Source organism: Conger conger, chromosome 1 (assembly GCF_963514075.1).
Source record: "Conger conger chromosome 1, fConCon1.1, whole genome shotgun sequence".
Taxonomy (NCBI): domain Eukaryota; kingdom Metazoa; phylum Chordata; class Actinopteri; order Anguilliformes; family Congridae; genus Conger; species Conger conger.
In genome coordinates this window covers 52807590-52829705 of record NC_083760.1, presented here as the reverse complement: position 1 = coordinate 52829705, position 22116 = coordinate 52807590, and the positions used below count along the sequence as shown (strand labels likewise).

Genomic DNA, 22116 nt, shown 5'->3' with positions numbered 1-22116 from the left:
ATTGTGTGTTCAGAGATGCTATTCTGCATACCACTGTTGTAATGTGTGGTCATTTGCCTTATTGTCACCTTCCTGTCAGCTTTGACCAGTTTGGCCCTTCACCACAGACCTCAAACATTCTCTGCAAACTCTAGAGACTGTTGTGCGTGAAAATCCCAGGAGATCAGCAATTTCTGAGATATTCAAACCACCCTGTCTGGCACCAACAATCATTCCACGGTCAAAGTAACTTCGATCCCATTTCTTCCTCATTCTGACATTTGGTCTGAAATCACCTGTACCCCTTGACCATGTCGGCATGCTTTTATGCATTTAGTTACTACCAAATGATTGGCTGATTAAATATGTGCAGTACAAGCTGGCGTACAGGTCTACCTAATAAAATGCTCAGTGGGTATTAACCACTCAAATTCTTCCCATAACTGCTTGCCCGTTGACACGTGTAAACTCACTGAACACGTATTCTTATAAGTTACTCATCAAACAAATCAATAGATGGTGCCATATATGTGCAATACCTACGGTACTAGCAATGAGGAAATAAGTAACGTATAGTTTTTATAGTCAATACAGTATATAAACAGCTGCTATCATTTTTAAATGAAGATCTAGCTTACCAAATAAAGCTTACCGAAAATCTGCCCTCTAACCATCTGTTATAGAGATCCAGGAGGAGTTAAAAATAAAGTTAAAATGAATATTCATACATAAGAAATTATAATAAATACAGGACCCGTTAGCCTACAATAAAACACTGTGTTGTAAACCTGTCTCATATTTGCATCATTTGCCCGCGGTCACATGAGGTAACGAGAAAAACCGAGAAAAACTCACAACCAAGTTGTTTCCTGGTATGGCTATAAAGTTCCGGTTCATACTGAAATAAGTTCCGGTTTTGTTACGTTAATTTCTAGTGGCTATACTTTTTATGGCTGTAAGTTTTCATATGAATCGTTCATGGTCTAACATTGTCACACGTTAATATTAATATTAAGTAATATTAACAAATATTTAAATTTGTATTTTAAAATAAGGAACTATACATTATTTAATACAATTAACGCTAGAATATGGGTTCATTTGGATTGGGTTGTTAAACTTGATAAAATGTTTGAAATCTTGGTGACTATTTTTATTAAACCATTCTCTTTCGCATGATCACTGCCTGACCGGAGTAAGGGAACATTTGAGGGTTTAATGCACCACCTTCACGTTGGTCTCGGGAATTCTGAAAAATAAAGGTCAAAGTTGAAGGGTACTGTGTTGTATCAATATGGCTTCTAGCATCAGCAGTAAGCATGGTCTTCTGTCATTCAAAAATTCGGTATTTTTATGTCAGAAAATGATCTTACCCTATATTGTGTGCGTACGGAGACCTACAGAAGTTAATTGTCTTAGGGCGTCAACGAATTCGAGCGCAACCAAGCATAACGAAAAGTACTGTCTTGATATGGTGAGGTAAGTTCTCTTAGCAAGTTCGCTAATACGCTAGCTAGCTAACGTATTGACTAGCTACCTAGTTTAATATCATATTTAGTCTTTCGGATTCATGAAATTATGTTGGCATCAGATTGGACAGTTGGAAATTATTTGGTAGACAGTAAGCTGATATTACTAATATTATTAATAATATTAATATTAATATTATTAGCTGGTATATCTTTATTTGCCAGTCTTGTTATATTTCCCCTGTATTATAAGTTGCATATTCTTGTAAATGTAACGTGACGAGAGGCAGGTTTTCTAATAACAACTGTTCGCTTCCATTCCGTTGCAAGCAAAGCTTGAACTGGTCAACCAACGACCCGCTGTTTTTTGGTTATTTAGACTGAGAACCAGCTTAGCTGAATCAGAGGTCATTTGGAATGTATTATATTACATACATTAAAATTCTAATTCTAATTAAAATGAAGTATAGTTTTCATTATGATATGACTGTGTGGAGTGAATACTCCAGTTATGTGGCTATACAGTGTAGTCTATAAGTAGTTGGACAGTGGTACAATTTCTGTTCTTTTGGCTCTGTACCCCAGCACCCCACCATCATGTTTCACAGTTCATTTTAACCTCCACACTTTGCTCTTGCCATCACTCTGATATGTAAATCTTGGTCTCCTCTGGCCACAAGACCTTTTTCTAGAACTCTGCAGGCTCTTTTAGGTGCTGTCTTTCTAGTTAATGATGTTCCAGACTGTTTGTTTTGGTAAGCGTATTGTTTGGCCTATATCTCTGTTTTGTTTGTATTGCTAAAGTCTCATAATGGCTTCTTCATCGGCCTTTGGCACATCTCTGGTTCTTATGTTGACAATCACCAATAACAGACTCAATCAAAAGGCAATCAAAAGCCTAGAATCAGGACTTGATATTTAGAAATCCAATGTGCTGGATTAATGAGCTAAAGGACAAATGCTACCGGAGTGCATTGCATGCAGTCATTTTGTTATAGACTGGCTCCTACTGTTATCTATGCAATTGTTCCTACAATGGATGCCTCCACTGCCATGGTAACAGCTCAGGATACTTGCTCTATATTCAGTATGCATACATTTCTATTGATCATTTGTTTACAATGCTTCAATTGGTGATTGACTGATTTTATCTTTTGCAAATGACATTAGAACTCCTCCTTTTGTCACAGACTGTTTTACTTCCAGTAAAGTTGAAGACAGGAATCAAATAGCATTATGTGCTACATTTATTATTCCACACTTAGACATGTTTATGCCTTCGTTCATATGTGTTGGTAATTACCACCTTATGCTGCGCTAACTGGCAACCCTCGATATTGCGCAAATCAAACAGCCGGTGCTGCTTAGAACTTAAGCATCTCTGAACAGTCACACTGGAGTGTGGAGTTGCCAGAGCAGCTGTGTCATTAGTATTTAGTTAGTCGAAGTGATTATTGTGCGACCTGCATTCTTGTAAATTAGCTTAACAATGTCTGAAATTTATTGTGAAAATTGGATTTTGGAGCAATGCGCTGCCCCCATGTGATAAATTTGTCTTTTACTGCAATTGGCTCTATGCACACAATGCTTCTATGTTTGACTAAGCCAGTACGCCAATTATCTGTTCACACACAAATGAAAAATACTACTACAAATTAGATCCCTGTTGGGCTCATTACTACTGCTCCATGAAGAAACTTGAGAAGCCACAACAGTTTTAAGAAGATAGATAGCATAGATTCTTAGTGTTTAATTCTAATCCTTTAATGCTTTTCTTCTTCTTTCCAATTCTGCCATCTGTGGTCTGTTATTAGCTACTGCTTAAGATTTTATTATAGCTCACATTTTCAATGTTTTTCACATACGATTGCGAATGACTGATTGATAATAAGTGAGATAACTGGTAAGAACCAAAACATTACTAATATAACACTAAAACGGAATAAATACAGCTAAAACAATGGTAAAGCAGAGTTAATGCCTCCAGGTAGCTTCTGTGCAGAATCCAGTTCCCAGTTGTCCTGGCTTTTTTTGCATTGCAGCTGATTTTACTGTATGTGATTGAGCCACTTGTGCTGGTTAGCAATGCTCCACTGTCCTGCTGCCCATGGGCTGTTGAAATGTTGAATTTTTAACTTTTTGAAAATTATAACAAATTGACAAACATGTAATAAAAGTCACAAACGTAGTGCGTGTGTCTCAACAAACAGAGACCAAGTTTGATGCCTGACTGCTGTTCATCTGTTGCAACCAGTGATGATTTTACATTATAAAACGGGGTAAACTGATTGGTTAATATGGCTTCTAATGCTTGTTTACCATTCTATTTAAATTATCATTCCTAAGCAGTCATTCAAGTCAAAATGAATGCAGCCAATACGTGTCAATCACCTAGCAACAACATTGCTCAGGATTTGCATGGAAGCAGGGACACAGCTACACTAGCCACTCCCTCCACTTTTCTATGTTCTAGAAACTATCTGATGTGGGTCTTGTGGTGAGAAAGATTTGTGTCTGTAAGTGTGCAAAAGTGTGAGGTCTCAATTGAAACAATGCATTTTGGGAACATACAAATAAACAACAATAAGGCATAAACTTTTTTATTTAATTTTTTTTTCGTGCTCACTAATGCTTGCAAGAACAATAAGAGTTTACTACTGTTGCATAGCAACCACCTTGCTCTATGTGCCAGCAGCTGGGAACTACTTTCTTGTAAATCTTTCTTGTAATGACATTCACTCCAGGCCATGGTATATTGTGCATATTGTATATTTTATCACAGCTAAGGGTGCATCGGGCTGTAACCCCCTTAGCTCTGATAAAATCTCAATATGCCTCTGCTTGTTGTGAGTTATTGCTAACTTAGAGGCCTGTGTAGCCATGCCCCACCAGCAGATGGTGCTGCAGTGCAAGATGCACGAAGATATCCGTCTGAATAATCGTCTGATCAAAAGGGGGAAAATCTTGTTAAAAAAAAACAACAAAAAAACTGGACTGTCACCTATTGGTTGACATAAGCAGGCATTTTAATGTGAAAAAAACTCAGCCTCAGCTGCTGATAATTATGTTGCAAGAATGAATGAAGATTAGTTTTTGTCTGTGAGTTTTGAGGCTGTTGTTCGAGGAAAAACTTCAATTAAACATTTTCCAGCTATCACTTTTTACAGATAAGATATATTTTGGGTAGTGTTTCAGCAACACTGTTTTATCAGTTGCCAATGGAACGTATCAATGCTAAACAGGACAGTATGTTTTTTTTATATAGTTATTGGTGACATATCTTTCTATGTTAAGTATATGCTTAATACATATTTAATAAAATAATGCATTTTGATTATCTTATTTTTCTGTGAATTGTAATGCACATAATTTAGAAATAGAAACAAATACTGTACGTGCCATAATGTTTGGGACAAAGACCCAGTATGTCTTGTTTTGCCTTTGACAATTTTAGATATGGAATCACACAATGAATGTGGTTAAAGTGCACATTCTCAGATTTTATTAAAGGGTATTTGTATACATTTTGGTTTCACCCTGTAGAAATACATGCATTCTATGTGAAACCAAAATGTATAAAAATGCCCTTCATTAAAATTTAACAATGTGCCCTTTAACCGCATGTGAAATCTCGAATTGTGGAGTATAGAGACAAATAACTAAATGGTGGGTCTTTGTCCCAAACAAAGGCACTCTATGTTCAGAGAGATTGCACTCATTTACTGTGTGTACTGCAAGTCTGTATTGCAAGGCATATGTTGGGGTACAGAGTGGCTCAACATGAGCTAATGTCCTTTTCACAGCGGGTGTTTTCTTGTTGAATGTTCTTGGTAGGTCGCGGGACTATGATGGGTTTGTCAGCTCTCTGCTTCTTCCGGACGTCTCGCGCAGGTCCTCCTTGGCGCTGAGAGCCTTCAATGTGGAACTGGCCCAGGCAGGTACCTGCTCATATTTGTGCATCAACATAATCCGTGAACTACTTATATTTTTTCATTTGAGGATGCTCAACACTCCCCATGTGAAGTGCTGAGCTCTTTTGCATATTTTACAAGAGGCTACACCAGGGGTTGGCAACCCCGGTCCTGGAGAGCCGCAAGGTGTGCTGGCTTTCGTTGTTGCTTGGCATTAATTGATCAATGAAAGCCGTTTATTACACAGTTAACTCACCTGGTTTCTTGGGTCTGAATCGGTTGCTTATTTTAAGGTGGAGACGAAAGCCAGCGCACCCTGTGGCTCTCCTCCTCCCCTGGGCTATGCTAATGTGCTAGATGGAACCCTCCTATTGGTGGCTCTTAATTGTGCTTTTAGTGAGACCTCGAATGGCATAAACTGTGATGCATTAGAAGTTTTATTCTCATTCATGTATTTACTTAATGTTATGCCATTGCTTTTGGGTCAGTCTAAATGGCAGGCATTTATATAGCGCCTTTATCCAAAGTGCTGTACAATTGATGCTTCTCCATTCACCCATTCATACACACACTCACACACCGACGGCGATTGGCTGCCATGCAAGGCCCCGACCAGCTCGTCAGGAGCATTTGGGGGTTAGGTGTCTTGCTCAGGGACACTTCGACACAGCCAGGGCGGGGGATCGAACCGGCAACCCTCCGACTGCCAGACGACTGCTCTTGAGCCATGTCGCCCCAGTCACCAGTCTGGGTGACTTGACCAAACACAGTGAGCCACTGGAAAAACTAAAGCAATCTGTGTAATTGAAAAATGAATTGTGTCTTGCCTCCAAAAGTTTGTTTAATAATTGCGCAGCCTTGAGTTAAAATGTGTGTCCTATACCATTTGGCTCCCTCAGGTGAAGGACTCCATTTCCCAGAAGACAATAGGCCTAATGCGGATGCAGTTCTGGAAGACCGCTGTGGATGAGATTTACAGAAACGCACCCCCATCCCAGCCAGTCAGCGCAGAACTCTGGAGGGTAAGGAAGTAACTTGTACAGTGCATCCGGAAAGTATTCACAGCGCTTCACTTTTCCCACATTTTGTTATGTTACAGCCTTATTTCAAAATTGAATAAATTCATTTTTTCCTCTAAATTCTACACACAACACCCCATAATGACAACATGAAAGAAGTTTTTTTGCAAATTTATGAAAAATAAAAAACTAAGAAATCATATGTACATAAGTATTCACAGCCTTTGCTCAATACTTTGTTGATGCACCTTTGGCAGCAATTACAGCCTCAAGTCTTTTTGAATATGATGCCACAAGCTTGGCACACCTATCTTTGGGCAGTTTCGGCCATTCCTCTTTGCAGCACCTCTCAAGCTCCATCAGGTTGGATGGGGAGCGTCGGTGCACAGCCATTTTCAGATCTCTCCAGAGATGTTCAATCGGATTCAAGTCTGGGCTCTGGCTGGGCCACTCAAGGACATTCACAGAGTTGTCCTGAAGCCACTCCTTTGATATCTTGGCTGTGTGCTTAGGGTCGTTGTCCTGCTGAAAGATGAACCGTCGCCCCAGTCTGAGGTCAAGAGCGCTCTGGAGCAGGTTTTCATCCAGGATGTCTCTGTACATTGCGGCATTCATCTTTCCCTCAATCCTGACTAGTCTCCCAGTTCCTGCCGCTGAAAAGCATTCCCACAGCATGATGCTGCCACCAGCATGCTTCACTGTAGGGATGGTATTGGCCAGGTGATGAGTGGTGCCTGGTTTCCTCCAAACATGACACCTGACATTCACGCCAAAGAGTTCAATCTTTGTCTCCTCAGACCAGAGAATTTTGTTTCTCATGGTCTGAGAGTCCTTCCGGTGCCTTTTGGCAAACTCCAGACGGGCTGCCATGTGCCTTTTACTAAGGAGTGGCTTCCGTATGGCCATTCTACCATACAGGCCTGATTGGTGGATTGCTGCAGGGATGGTTGTCCTTCTGGAAGGTTCTCCTCTCTCCACAGAGGAACGGTGGAGCTCTGACAGAGTGACCATCGGGTTCTTGGTCACCTCCCTGACTAAGGCCCTTCTCCCCCGATTGCTCAGTTTAGATGGGCGGCCAGCTCTAGGAAGAGTCCTGGTGGTTCCAAACTTCTTCCATTTTTGTTTCTCATGGTCTGAGAGTCCTTCAGGTGCCTTTTGGCAAACTCCAGGCGGGCTGCCATGTGCCTTTTACTAAGGAGTGGCTTCCGTATGGCCATTCTACCATACAGGCCTGATTGGTGGATTGCTGCAGGGATGGTTGTCCTTCTGGAAGGTTCTCCTCTCTCCACAGAGGAACGGTGGAGCTCTGACAGAGTGACCATCGGGTTCTTGGTCACCTCCCTGACTAAGGCCCTTCTCCCCCGATTGCTCAGTTTAGATGGGCGGCCAGCTCTAGGAAGAGTCCTGGTGGTTCCGAACTTCTTCCATTTACGGATGATGGAGGCCACTGTGCTCATTGGGACCTTCAAAGCAGCAGAAATTTTTCTGTACCCTTCCCCAGATTTGTGCCTCGAGACAATCCTGTCTCGGAGGTCTACAGACAATTCCTTTGACATCATGCTTGGTTTGTGCTCTGACATGCACTGTCAACTGTGGGACCTTATATAGACAGGTGTGTGCCTTTCCAAATCATGTCCAATCAACTGAATTTACCACAGGTTGACTCCAATTAAGCTGTAGAAACATCTCAAGGTTGATCAGTGGAAACAGGATGCACCTGAGCTCAATGTTGAGCTTCATGGCAAAGGCTGTGAATACTTATGTACATGTGATTTCTTAGCTTTTTATTTTTAATAAATTTGCAAAAATTAAAAAAAAAAAAAACTTCTTTCATGTTGTCATTATGGGGTGTTGTGTGTAGAGGAAAAATGTGAATTTATTCCATTTTGGAATAACAAAATGTGGGAAAAGTGAAGCGCTGTGAATACTTTCCGGATGCACTGTACATATGGTTTTATTTTGTGAGCAGTGTATATGGGATTGAAATATAAAAACAAACTTATATTTATGTGTTCTTTTTTTGGCAGGCAGTAAGGAAACACAGACTGACAAAGAGATGGCTTTTGAGAATCATCAGTGAAAGAGTAAGCACTCTTAATAGCGTAGTCACTATCTGTAAAAATGGAAAGGAGGTTGTGTTCATCTCACTTTAGGGTGGAAGTGTATTGTCTGGATGAACTCACGTTATTCTTAACCTCTCAATATAGTTGGAAAGAGGATGGAACAGAAATGACAGCAGGCCATGGATGTAATTATGTGATTAGACACCTCTCAAATTCTTGGTCTTTATATGGGCCTAACCTGCATCTGACTGGGATTGGTTTGTAATCTGAGGTGTTAATCAAAGTTACATCTAGTACTTTTATATGTTATTTTGGAGCTTTGTACCCACAGGAGAAAGAGATGGAATCAGATAGGCCTTACAGGAACCTGCAAGAACTGGAGGCCTATTCTGAGAACACCCAGTCCTCTCTGCTCTATCTCCTTCTGGAATGTTTAGGTGAGCAGGTCTTTATTATGATTATTATTATTATTTTTAGCCGAGGTGAGAGACCTTTTCCCACAAGTATTTCCGTTGCTAGGCTGCTCATAATTTTTTTTGGGGGGGAATCAGCTGCTGACAGACCATCATTTGGAGGACACAGTTTAGTCTGTGTTTCCTCAGAATGACAGAGGATGTTTTGTGGCAAGGGACCGGGGACTAGCCTGCAAATGAGATTTGGCTTTTCAAATTGGGGGATAAATGGCAAAAGGGGATAGAATAAAGAAGAGTCTTGTGTGTGTTCACAACAGCAATGTCTGTCTAAAAAACAAAACCAGACTGCAAAAACTGCTGTGTGTATTTGTGTGTATGCATATACATGTGGGTGTGCGCTCAAATACGTACGCATGCTTGTGTGTCAGTGTGCTTGCCAGCAGTGACATCTCAAATTGTGGCTATATATATCTGCTGACTGAGCATACCTTCAGTGGCAGTAATGGCCTTTATAAACCTAGGCCATGTCACCTGTCACTTTTCACATAATGGGATTTTAAAGGTTGAAGTAAGTTCTGGATTGTTCCTCCCGGACTAGCACTGGCACTTACTCTTGTTCCTTTCATAATTCAATGACTATGTAGAAAGGTTTATAATGCAATCTAGGCCTGTTTAAACTTGGTTTGACGTCATGCAGTAATACAATACAGGAATATATTTTGTGTAAGGCAAATATGAAAATATAAAAACTGAACCGATTCCCTTCCTCTCTCTACGTTGTGTGTACGCGTATATATGATGTGTTTGCGTGTCCGTGTGTGCATGTATGTGCATGCGTGTGTGTGTATGTGTATGTATGTGCATGCGTGTGTGTGTGTATGTGTGTGTTTGCGTGTCTGTGTGTGTATGTGTATGTATGTGCATACGTGTCCGTGTGTGTATGTGTATGTATGTGTATGTGTGTATGTGTATGTGCATGCATGTGTGTGTATGTGTATGTATGTGTGTGTTTGCGCGTCCGTGTGTGTATGTGTATGTATGTATGTGCATGCGTGTCCGTGTGTGTATGTGTATGTATGTGCATGCATGTGTGTGTATGTGTATGTATGTGCATCCGTGTATGTGTGTATGTGCATGCGTGTGTGTGTATGTATGTGTGTGTTTGCGTGTCCATGTGTGTATGTGTATGTATGTGCATGCGTGTGTGTGTATGTGTGTGTATGTGCATGCATGTGTGTGTATGTGTATGTATGTGTGTGTTTGCGTGTCCGTGTGTATGTGTATGTATGTGCATGCGTGTCCGTGTGTGTATGTGTATGTATGTGCATGTGTGTGTGTGTGTAGGTGTTACAGACGTCCATGCAGACCATGCTGCCAGCCACATTGGGAAGGCCCAGGGTATCGTTACGTGCCTGAGAGCCACCCCTTACAACAGCCGGCGACGCAAGGTCTACCTCCCCATGGACGTCTGCATGCTGGTGAGTGCCAGGCCTTCAGCCCCCCGCCCCCACCCCCCCCCTCCCGCCAGCCCTCCCCCCCTCCTCTTGCCATCATCAGGACAAAGACAGAGAATCACAGGGATCCATATGGCGAGAAGGGACAAAACCTGATCAGATTTCAGCTCTCGAATATATTCTCCGTCTAATTAAATAAAAACCAGTGCTGTTTCCGCCATCTGCTGCTGTGCGGCTTTAAGTCCAGGGTAGGTACATAGGAAAAAAAAAAATAATCTATTCCATTGACTGCAATTTAAGCAAGAACTCCATATGACTCCATATTCCATTATTCACAGTAAAATTCAATGACAAGGACCTGTTTTCAGGTTATTTGACGAAGACAGGGGGCGCTGTTGCTGCATGAGGCTCGCTGATCGTTGTCTTAGACCCCAGCATGTGGTGTGATTCACTCGTCCTCAAACGCCAGAGATTGCAAAATGGATTAGCATGCATGCTGTCATGAATGCAAAATGAGTTTGGCCATGTTTCCACAAATGGTGACCAGCTAAACAAGCTGAGGGTTAAATGCCTGTAGGCTGCATACTTTCCCTTGAAATGTGGACTGATGATAACGATAATAAGGTCTGTGACTTTAAAAGGGCTCCCTCCCAAGCCTAACTATAGTCACATCATCTGCATATGTAATGATGTTGTGTGTTTGTTGTTGAGCTGTGCACTTCTTAGTAATGTGAAGATAATCATTGTGATGACATCCACTGGGGTGCACATGTATTAATGTCCGTAACAGAAGACATGGTAGAATTGAATCTTAACTTGCTGGATTCTCTGTATTAATAAACTAATTTAAACCTGCACAAATTCCAAAGTCCAAAGAGCCATAGCATAGATTCAGCACCACTGGTAGGGTGAGAAATATGCTGCATAAAACCCTGAGAAGAGTTTCATCTTAGCTGCAAGCAGAAGTCTCATTAATGACGGCTTTAAAGGTGAATTGGATAAAAAAAAATGATGTGAGGGGAATGGTGTTTAATGAAATGTGGCGGGGAGTCCTTGGGCCGATGACACAATTCTCAGTGTTCATGTGATATATGGCCATAAATATGAAAGGAAAAGAAAAAAATAGGCACGCTGTTTTAGAATAATTGCTCATTGGCATTAACTAGCAGCGATGAAATACAATAGGGGTGAGTGTGAATAGTAATTTGGACATGTGAAGAAATTGCCGGAATGCAATTTCAGCCCAATGCTGGATCCTTTGCTTTATGACTACAGTTGATATCCTCCCCCACAATAAAGAGGTTATTGAACACCTTCCCAGGCAGTGCTGTAACCTTGGCTGTATTGTAGTGATCTGCTTTTGATGAAATTCCGTTGAGGTGGCATCTGTGGGCCACCTCTATTGCAGAGTAGTTTCCTGTCAACCTGAAAAACACTTTGTGAAATGGTCATTAAAGGTTCTGACTGACATTTTTATAGTTAATTAGTGTCAGAAATGTGTTGTTTATATTTAGTGCTATATTTATTCAAAAATACTATGTTTAAAAGTAGTCTCTGCTCGGAGCCCATTCACTTTGGAATCTTTGAAGCTCAATGTCTCAAAACTGCTCAGAACGCGGATAGAACCTTCTCATTATCAGCTCACGACTTGTGAAGAAAGCTTGGTAGGGGGGAAACCGCCGAGAATTGAATTTCTGAGAAAAATGTCTTGATCTTCTGTATCTGTGGGATACTGTAACATCAGTGGTGTTAGCCTGTGCTGCTGCAGCATATCAGTTAAATATAAGTATAGTCTTATTCATTTCCAAGGACCCTCTTTTAGAATAACGGCACTGTCGTGATTCTCTGTGGATTGGAAGTCCAATTAAACTGCCCTGATCATTGGATAGATGTCTACTAAATGCCATAAAGACGGGCTGAAATCAAAATGCACTTTTTCCTCAATTTAGCCAGTTCTTCATAACAATGTGAACATGTCTTTAAAGGTACAATGGGTAATTTTGGTGAAGAGAGGAATTGCAGCAACAAGCTCCTTCAGACCACACTGTTTATTTCTCCCTCTGTAAACGCGCTGACATTGAAACGCCATTGGCTGTGGCAATTAGAACCAATGAGCTTGAATTATTGTACAGTTGTGTGTATATATATATATATATATATATATATATATGTGTGTGTGTGTGTTTTGGTACAGTGTCGGGCTGAATTTAAGGACTGTAAACACAGGCAGAGGGTGAGTGAACATTGAGTCAGTGAGCCTTTTTCAATGATAGGAAGGGATTTACAATAGTCCTGTAACAATGTTTTAATACAAAAATCTTACCTATTGTACCTTTTAAGTATATATTCTCAAAACAATTATAAAAATAATAATATTTGTTTATTTTCACACCAAGGCTTTTTTCCATCAATTTGATGTCATTGTGTACCAGTGAGCTTGCATGTTGATGAAAATGTCCTTATATTTTCCGTTCCCCTCCAATCAATATACTTTTGACACAGTGGCTCGCATCTTCTTGTGATGTCCCCCTCATTTGACGTCAGTCAAATCAACTCCCCGCCCTGCGAAAATTCACCCGAAAGTCCCGTTTCATTGATGTCTAAGTCATATGGTGGAAGCTATGCTGCTCTAACTGGGAAGTGTGTAAAATGGTAAAATTGTCTCTGTCCCACCACAGCATGGAGCTTCACAGGAAGACTTCATTCGAGGAAGCCGGGAACAAAATGTGAGGGACGTGGTGTATGACATCGCCAGCCAAGCCCACATTCATCTACAGCATGTACGTGCTCTACTCTGTAACTTTCCTATGGTAACCGCTACTATGGAAACGCAAAAGCAATCCTTTTTATATATTCATATTCCCTCTGCATTTTATCAGTTCATTATTTATTAATGGTGTTTTCATGTTTAATCGTTCATTCGGCCAGAGAACTCGGCCCTGTTTAAATAGTTTTTACAATATGGCGCTGCTTGTTGTAAAATGGCAGTTTTCTCTTTCAGACCTGGGTCTAATAGTAGTAATTGTTTTGGATTCGAATACCTTTCTGTACTCAGTTGATCTTGCCTGGTGCATTTCAGCCAGCCAAGAAGACCAGAAGCCGGAGTTTGCACTTTTTGAGGGAAAACATTTAATTTAAAAAAATCTATTTCATAGTTTCCTGTAGATCAGAGTCTGTTCTCTTCACAGTTCTAAAAGGGCACCTTTTTGGCAAATGTATTTTATTAATTAGTCTTTCAGTTCAATTTGTTTTCACTATTTCCCTTGGGGGAGTCCGAAATGGTACCTGTCAATGCTGTTGTTTTTTGTTTGTTTTTTCCCCCCCCAAAAGCTCCTGTAACCAAGTCTTTGTATACTTAAATCTGACGGCTAACAAACTTGACTATGTAGCTTTTTCATGAAAAGTGCTACAGTATTGGGCTGAATAGTGTTTGTGTCGTTGTTTTTTCTAGTACAGAGTAGCATATGTGTCATGTGAAGCTAAGAATAAATCACTTCCAAGTGCAAATTATTTACTTTTCCACTAATGACAGACCCAAATTCCTGCTTTTCAGGCCCGGTCCTTCAGCAAAAATGTTCCTGCGGAGGCCACGCTGGCCTTCCTGCTGACGGTGAGTGGCTCGACATCTCGCCAGGGCATGTGCTGGCAGGGGCAGTGTGTGAGTGGGGGGCAGTGCGCGGCACAACAGAGCTCATGTGCTGTCCTGGCTTTGGTTCACCACCCTCCTTAAAAATAAATAATTATTATTCATGTATTCATTTATTTTATTTTAGTACACTGAAGCTGTGTAAGTGTTTGGTGGGGTGGGCTCCTTGGGGGGGGGGGGGCATGGAATAAGCACTGTGCAGAGCAAGTTCGTTCAGGGAACTCTACCTCAGCTGACCAATAGTCAGCTTCAGCAATCACAGTCCCACACATTCCATAATCGACTAATCACGTTAACACAACTCAACAGTCAGACCTTCCCTATGCTGCTCACTGCCTCTGCATGTTTGCTTACTTTGCACAATTGCGCTCACCCTCCACCATCCCAACTACCACCCGTTGTTTGGATCTGCTTCTAGGTACTGGGGGGTTCCAGTACTCCCCTGTTTATTAGGGGAGATCTATTGTGCTCTGTAGATAGGGTAGGGCACGCTGATCTCAAAAATAGATTTTATAAGGACATTGGACTTGGACATTTTAAACAAATCCTGGGTCTAATAGTAGTAATTGTTTTGGATTCGAATACCTCTCTGTACTCCGTTGATCTTGCCTGCTGCATTTCAGCCAGCCAAGAAGACCAGAAGCCGGAGTTCGCACTTTTTGAGGGAAAACATTTAATTAAAAAAATCTATTTCATAGTTTCCTGTAGACCAGAGTCTGTTCTCTTCACAGTTCTAAAAGGGCACCTTTTCTTTCAGTTCAATTCGTTTTCACTATTTCCCTTGGGGGAGTCCAAAATGGTACCTGTCAGTGCTGTTGTTTTTTGTTTGTTTTTTTCCCCCCTAAAAGCTCCTGTAACTAAGTCTTTGTATACTTAAATCTGATGGCTAACAAACTTGACTATGTAGCTTTTTCATGAAAAGTGCTACAGTATTGGGCTGAATAGTGTTTGTATCGTTGTTTTTTCTAGTACAGAGTAGAATATGTGTCATGTGTAGCTAAGAATAAATCACTTCCCCCAAGTGCAAATTATTAGCTATTTGTGACTTTTCCAGTAATGACAGACCCAAATTCCTGCTTTTCAGGCCCACTCCGGCCTTTTTATTATAACTGAAACTTGGCTCAATGAAACAGTTAGGGATTCTGATCATAAATGGGTATAACAATTTTAGATGGGGTGAAGCGAGGTGGGGGTGTTGTTATTTTTTACAAAATCAGATTTTAAGGTGCGTTGCTCTCCACCTCTATTCCTAGGCATTTTGAATGCTTAGCCCTTTAATTACACTTTGGCAGCACACAACTGATAGTGGTGGGACTTTACCGCCCTCCTTCTGCCCCCAAATGTGCTATTGACAATTTATCCAGTATATTAGCTACTTATGCACATTCAGAATTATTGGGAATGGGTGCGCTTAGAGTCATGTAATGAGGTAAATCTTACACAGTTACTGTCCAATCCTACACGCCTTTTAAAATTGTAAAAATCCTTAAAGGTCTACCTTAATAGATGTACAGGGCTGTGTTTCCCGGTAACGGTGTCTCTTAGCGTTTTACCGTGACTGAAATGGTATACCTTACTAAAGTTGTTCACATTTCTAGGCATGTTTCCCGAACTATCCCTTCGGCAGTTGCTTAAGGGATAGCTTCTACGTTCAAAGTTACTAGGCCCATCGATGGCTCCGGGATCGATTGTTCACTCCATGCAGCGACTGCTTGACTGCGTTATGAGAGAAAAAATAAATAAATACATTGCAGGAATACTTAACAATACTGAATTTGTCACAACTGCTGGGAACTTATTACTAGAATTATCCAACCATATTAAATCATTTTCACCGATTGGGTATAAGAATCCGGCACCTCAGATTGTGGTATCACACCTCATCCCACTATGCCACCGGGCAATTATAAAAAAAGAATAATGTTTTATTTACATTATTTTAATATCTTTGTCATGGTGCCTTAAATACCTTTGCAATCATGGTTGGGCTACATGTTCAATAAAGTGCAACATGCATCCATCTAATGTACAATTTTATTCTTTGCATGAAAACACTCCCATTAATGTGGTATTTTAGTAACATTATTAGGCAACTACAACTGTAGAATTATTAGTGTACATATTGCTTGACAGATTGAGATGAAACTCGGAGCAACAGCTGATTTCTGATGCTTACGATCGTAACAGTGGTGGCCACTGGCAGAGCGAGCTGACACCATTGAAAAGGTATAGCCAAGAGTGGTCCAGACCAATCTTACGAAAGTACGACGTACAGAAGGTATACTTGGCAAAGAGCTTTTCAAGAAACACGCTGAAACATTGAGGTACAACTTAAGGTACAACTTACGAACATCGTAGCATTAAGAAGGCTTCCAGCAAACGCAGCCCAGTGCCCTCCATAATGTTTGGGACAAAGACTCATCATTTCTTTATTTGCCTCTTTACTTCACAATTTGAGATTTGTAATAAAAGAAATCACATCTGGTTGATCTCAGTGATTTCTGTAACTGCTTATCTCCTGGGATTTTCACACACAACAGTCTTTGGAGTTGGTGCCAGAGAGAATGCTGCAAAAAGCAAGAATTGCAGTTCTTGCGGGAGGAAACACTTTGTTGATGAGAGAGGTTAACGGAGAATAAACTGGTTCGTGCTGACAGAAAGGCTACGGTAACTCAGATAACCACTCTGTACAATTGTGGTGACAAAAAACGTAGCCTGGTCTGATGAATCTCGATTTCTGCTGCGACCTACAGATGGTAGGCTCAGAATTTGGTGCCAACAGCATGAATCCATGGATCCAACATGCCTTGTGTCAACAGTCCAGGCTGGTGGTGGTGGTGTAATAGTGTGGGGAATGTTTTCACTTTGGGTCTCTTAATGCCAATCGATCATCACTTAAATTCCACAGCCTATTTGAGTATTGTTGCTGATTATATGCTTCTGTTCATGGCCACAATCCTAAATACCCATCTTCTGATGGTTATTTCCCACATGATAATGCACTGAAAAGCGAGAAGCTAAAGTAGTCTCACATGAACATGACAATTACATTACATGGCATTTAGCAGACGCTCTTATCCAGAGCGACGTACAACAAAGTGCAAATTAAACACAAGAAGTGCAAAGAGGACCGTATAGTATAGGACAGTATAGTTCAGTATAGTTCCGAGTCCTAGTGTAAACATGCAGAAAATCAGAACCCTTTAAGAGTACAATCAACTTTCAAACTAGCATACCACAATTGCAGCTAGAATACAAAAATAACAATACCTATACAAGTAACAATATCTATACAATCTATACATAAGTGCCATTACAGTCTAAGGCTAATCATGGTGGTGAGTTGGGGAGGGAAAGGTGTAGCCTGAAGAGATGGGTCTTCAGTCTGCGCTTGAAGGAGGTCAGAGATTCTGCCGTTTGCTCTTGGTAATCTTTAAGAAAATCATTTAAATTTGTCAAACATGACAGCAGCTCAATTCCATCCTGAAAACACTTGGCAAGGCTTGGTAGCAGCAAAGAGACCCCACCCTTTAGGCACAATCGTTCCTTGGTCTTCATGGCTTGGTTTTTGTCCTGACGTGTGAATTGTGGGACCTTATATACACGTGTGTGCCTTTGTAAGCCATGTCCAATCAATTCAGTTTGCCAGGTTGGACTCCAGTCAGGTTCTGGATACATCTCAAGGATAATTAAAGGAAACAGGATGCACTTGACCAGAATTTGGAGTGCCACAGCAAAGGGTCTGAATACTTATGAGAGATTTCAGTTTTTGATTTTTAATACATCTTCATTATGGGTTATTGAGTGTAGATTGGTGGGGAAAAATGGCAATTTTATCCATTTAAAATGTAATATACAACACAATAAAATGTGCAGAAAGTGAATACTTTCTGAAGCCACTACATATATGAAGAGTTGTCTAATTGAGCACATGTGGAGTAGTACTGATCTGGTTTCTCTCTGCTGTTGCAGGTTGTTCTGGAGGACTATCTGCAGCGGGTGAGGAAGGTAGACTTTGACATCTTCCATCCTAGTTTACAAAAGAGAAACCCTTTGCTTCCAATCCAGCTGTACCTACGGTCTTGGAAGAAGACATACTGACTGTTGCTTACTGTTAGCTGTTGTAATTACTACCTTTCAGATTTTTCTATGCTGCTGAATATTTGCTGTATAAAATAATGTATGTATACCAGCTGTACAGTTCATCCCTTGCTGACCATGGATTTTTGAACCCCCACTGTGGGACATATAGGCTCCAGAATTATTGGCACCCTTTATACCAATCACAAAAGTGCTGTAAACTGAAATATAATAGTTATTCACATAAGCTTTATTTTCCAACATGTGTTGTGTGCTTTATTAATGATTCAATAGCATCAATCAATCGATGTCTTACATTTTTCAAATAAAACATTTATTTCCCCAAAAAACAGGTTCTACAATTATTGGCACCCCTGGTTTAATGCTTTGTGCAAACACCCCTTGTAAAGATGACTTTTCCTACCAACCGACGGCGATTGGCTGCCATGCAAGGCCCCAACCAGCTCGTCAAGAGCATTTGGGGGTTAGGTGTCTTGCTCAGGGACACTTCGACACCGCCCGGGCAGGGGAACAAACCGGCAACCCTCCGACTGCCAGACAACTGCTCTTACTGCCTGAGCCATGTCGCCCCCATTTAAGTCTGGAGACTGAGATGGCCATTGCAGAACATGGTTGTTGGTTTTTACTTACCCTTCCAAGGTTTGCACATATTTGCTGGTATGGTTTGCTGGTAATTTTTATTTATTTTTTTTCGACTTGATGACCCCAAGACACAACCAATCTCTGCACTCCTTAAACTGTGAACTACGTATTGCCAATTTCACTTTGTTTGATTGTATGTGCAGTATTTGTTAGGGGTGCCAATAATTTTGGCACCTGTGGTTTTTAGAAACAAATAGATTACCAAATAAAAAACATTGAAACATGAGAGTAAATATAATTAAATAAAAGTATATTGTTTTCCCGTGTGTTTGAATATAGATAATTATCCATGTTGTTTATATGCAGCCCTTTTTCTCCTTTTTATTAAGGGTGCCAATAATTCTGGTGCCCACTGTATGTGGGATAGAAAGCCGTCTCCGGCTAAATGAAGATAGATGTATTGTGGTAGCTGGACTGATGGTCACAAAGACGATGATGCTGGGATTCTCAAGGTGAAAACGTTTAAAGAGACAACTAGCAAAAAAGGAATTCTCATTTTTTACTTTGGTGTAAATCTAACAAAATCTTTCAGATTTGGTGTAAATTGCTTTATACACACACTATATGTATATATATATATATATATATATATAATATATAATTAAAATGACCAATATTAATGGTCAAATATAATTGTTAAGATGAAGGCTGGAGTTCTTTATAAGACTAATTTGACTCCGCTCTCATGTTCATATGACATCAAAACAGATACCATGTTCAATAAAATAATTTATTGAACAAACATACAAACTCAGACCATACATGGGCGGATCTAAGAGAAAAAGAAGTAAGGAAAAGTCTGAGTCTGTGTATGTGTGTCCTTTGTCTGGGCGAGTATCACTCACTCGCCCAGACGAAAAGCGAAACTTCAACTAACTTCAAGTAACTATTTGTGGGTTATTCATGACTACCGACTATGTCAGTTATTAGAGTTCCAGTGGGAGAGTTATAGGGGAGAGAGAGAACAGCCACAAGACACCCACAGAACTGCGACTCACTAGATGTTTGACTGTTGTGTGAAAGAATCCCAGGATATTTGAGATACTCAAACCACCCCGCCTGGCACCAACAATCATCCCATGGTCAAAGTCATCACAAAGGTTCCAGGAATTTTCTGGGCATTTTATCACCCTTTGCATCCCTAAATATGGGTACAAAATATAAACATTTAAGTATACTATAAAGCACTCCTTACTGAACTCTTAGGGAACATCTGGAACAGTTGCAAACATGCTAGGTTGAGGATGCAAATGTGTTATCCCCATGCACTGTGCAGAAGATTGTGAGAGAGGCAAAGAAAAACCTGAGGATTACCGTTTGAGAACAGTTTAGTTTCATTTTGGGGTCACCAAGTTTCAAAATCTCCATCCCACCCGGCTCTTTAGATGGGTTGCATAAATAAAGCCTTTACAGAGAGCAACTAAGAAATTGAAGCATCTTTGCCAAGCGTCAATGGAGCTATATGTTCTGTGAAAATAAAATGATTGTTTTGTCCTGGGCATCTCAGTCTCCAGACTTACACCCTATCTAAAACCTGTGGTCTCAATTCAAGTACCTATCTAGGATCTTGAAAGTTTCAAATGGTTCAAGATCCGCCCCAAATGTGTTCTCCAACCGATCATTACAGGAAAAGACTTATCTTTGACATGTGAGGCTGCACTGGTTGCATGGGTGACTGGTTATGGAACCTTTTTTTTGGAAATAAGTGTTTAATCTTGCATGCTATTTTGGTTTATTCCGTCTAATCATTAATATAGTATTATTGTGTTATTTGTTGTGTGAAACTGTTTTTTGTCCATCTCTGTGCATGTCCCCAATTTTAGGGAATGAAAGATAATTGGACAATTGGCTGCAGAAATGTTTATTTAACAGGTGCTCTGCATGTAACTTTCATCATTAGTTCAGGAGTGCCATCTGCATTTGGAGTCTGTTGTTGTTGTCACTCAACATTAGGACCAATGACGTGTCAATGCCAGTAAAGCAGGCCACCATTAGGCCGAAGAATCTGAACAAACCAATCAGAGACATAGCCAAAAGAAAAAAATGGTATGTCAAAATCAACTGGTACATTGTTAAGAAGCAAGAAGACAGTGGTGAGCTCAGCAATGGCAAATGACCTGGTAGACCACCGAAGATCAGTGTAGTGGATGACAGAAGAATCCTTTTGAATGGTGAAGAAAAATGCATTTGTTCAACAAATCAATAACCCTCCAGGATTGTAGGCGTAGATGTGTCAAAGATGACTATGAAGAGAAGACTATGCCAGCATAACCTCAGAGGGTCCACCACAAGATGCAAACCCCCTGGCACGCCTCACAAATAGAAAGCTACGTTACAATTAGCATACATTAACCCTCATGTGGTATTTAAACTTTTTACTAAATTCATTTTATTTTTTTATTTTTTACCTGAACCGCCATGGCCTTGGCTTATTTTCTGTGAAGAATGGGACACTACAAATTTACCCCCCCTACATGCACACACACCTGCTACATTGTGACATTCCAAGTCCTCTCCTGCTTTCTCACCCTCTTTACCCTGTTTAGTGTGCGAACCTGCACCATGTTATTCCTGAACATTCAAAATGTTTTCGCACTGTGCCACCTGCATACTGGAGGACGGACAACACAGATATATCACTTTGCATCACAGTCTGTTGGTCACCTCCATAATCCATCAATATGATCAGAGGAAGACCACATGCAGCAAGTGCAACAGATAGGCCAACATTTGTAATACACACTGTCCATCCTGTGATATGTAGACAGGCATGCACATGCACACACAGTGTTCGGTCTTATTTAGGACTGAGATAAAGACTTCCAAGTGTATTTTATTTTATTTTTTTCTGTATTGCTTTAAAATCCCAAAAATGTCCTGGGTCAATTTCACTCAGCAAACAGTTCTAAGAGGTCCAAAAAGTGAACAGAACACATTGATTAAAAACCTGTACAGTTCTGGAACAAAGTGTTATCAACAGACAGAATGAAGATGAACCTTTACCACAGTGATTAGAAGAGCAAAGCATGGAGGCTAAAAGGAACTACCCAAGAACCAAAGGACCTCCCCAGGACAATGATCCATACAGCCGAAGCAAGCAAGCAGTTTTTTCCGGCCAAAAAGCGGAATGTTCTTGACTGGTAAATCACCGGACCTCAATCCAAGTGAGCATGTATTTTACTTGCTGAAGATTAGACTCAAATAGCAAATAGCCTCCAAAGCTGGAAAAACATCACCAGAGAAAAAATCCAGCATCTGGTGATGTCTTCAGGTCATAGACATGCTGACATGGTCAAGATGTTCAGCTGTTGTTCAAACCAAATGTCAGAATGGGGAAGAAATGTACTCTTAAGTGACTTTGACTGTGGAATGATCGTTGGTGGCAGACAGGGTGGTTTGAGTATCTCAGAAATTGGTGA

The 22116-nt window shown here is 40.6% G+C and overlaps 2 protein-coding genes across 9 annotated transcripts in view; one reads left to right on the top strand and one right to left on the bottom strand.

Annotated features, from left to right (window-relative positions):
• tp53inp1 (tumor protein p53 inducible nuclear protein 1) overlaps window positions 1–655 on the bottom strand; it is a 35624-nt gene extending 34969 nt beyond the window's left edge. Inside the window, exon 1 of one of the 2 annotated variants that reach the window (XM_061216528.1) lies at window positions 632–655. The gene's annotated coding sequence lies outside the window, so the exon portion shown is untranslated. The remainder of the gene's footprint in view (window positions 1–631) is intronic. The other variant, XM_061216536.1, reaches the window with a different exon arrangement.
• A 262-nt stretch (window positions 656–917) lies between these two features.
• Window positions 918–20542, top strand: ndufaf6 (NADH:ubiquinone oxidoreductase complex assembly factor 6). Of its 7 annotated transcripts, none has more exons than XM_061255831.1 (9): window positions 918–934; window positions 5283–5386; window positions 6259–6381; window positions 8406–8462; window positions 8773–8878; window positions 10199–10332; window positions 12987–13088; window positions 13862–13918; window positions 17927–20542. In XM_061255831.1, the coding sequence occupies exons 2-9, from the start codon at window positions 5366–5368 to the stop codon at window positions 18053–18055; spliced, it is 729 nt and encodes a 242-aa protein (XP_061111815.1). In that variant the 5' UTR covers window positions 918–934; window positions 5283–5365; the 3' UTR covers window positions 18056–20542. The 7 variants fall into 7 exon arrangements, with proteins under 7 accessions (XP_061111815.1, XP_061111786.1, XP_061111809.1 ...); XM_061255802.1 differs by lacking the exon at window positions 918–934 and adding an exon at window positions 1207–1458 and having other exon boundaries at window positions 5283–5382; XM_061255825.1 differs by lacking the exon at window positions 918–934 and adding an exon at window positions 1277–1292.
• The last annotated feature ends 1574 nt before the right edge of the window (window positions 20543–22116 follow it).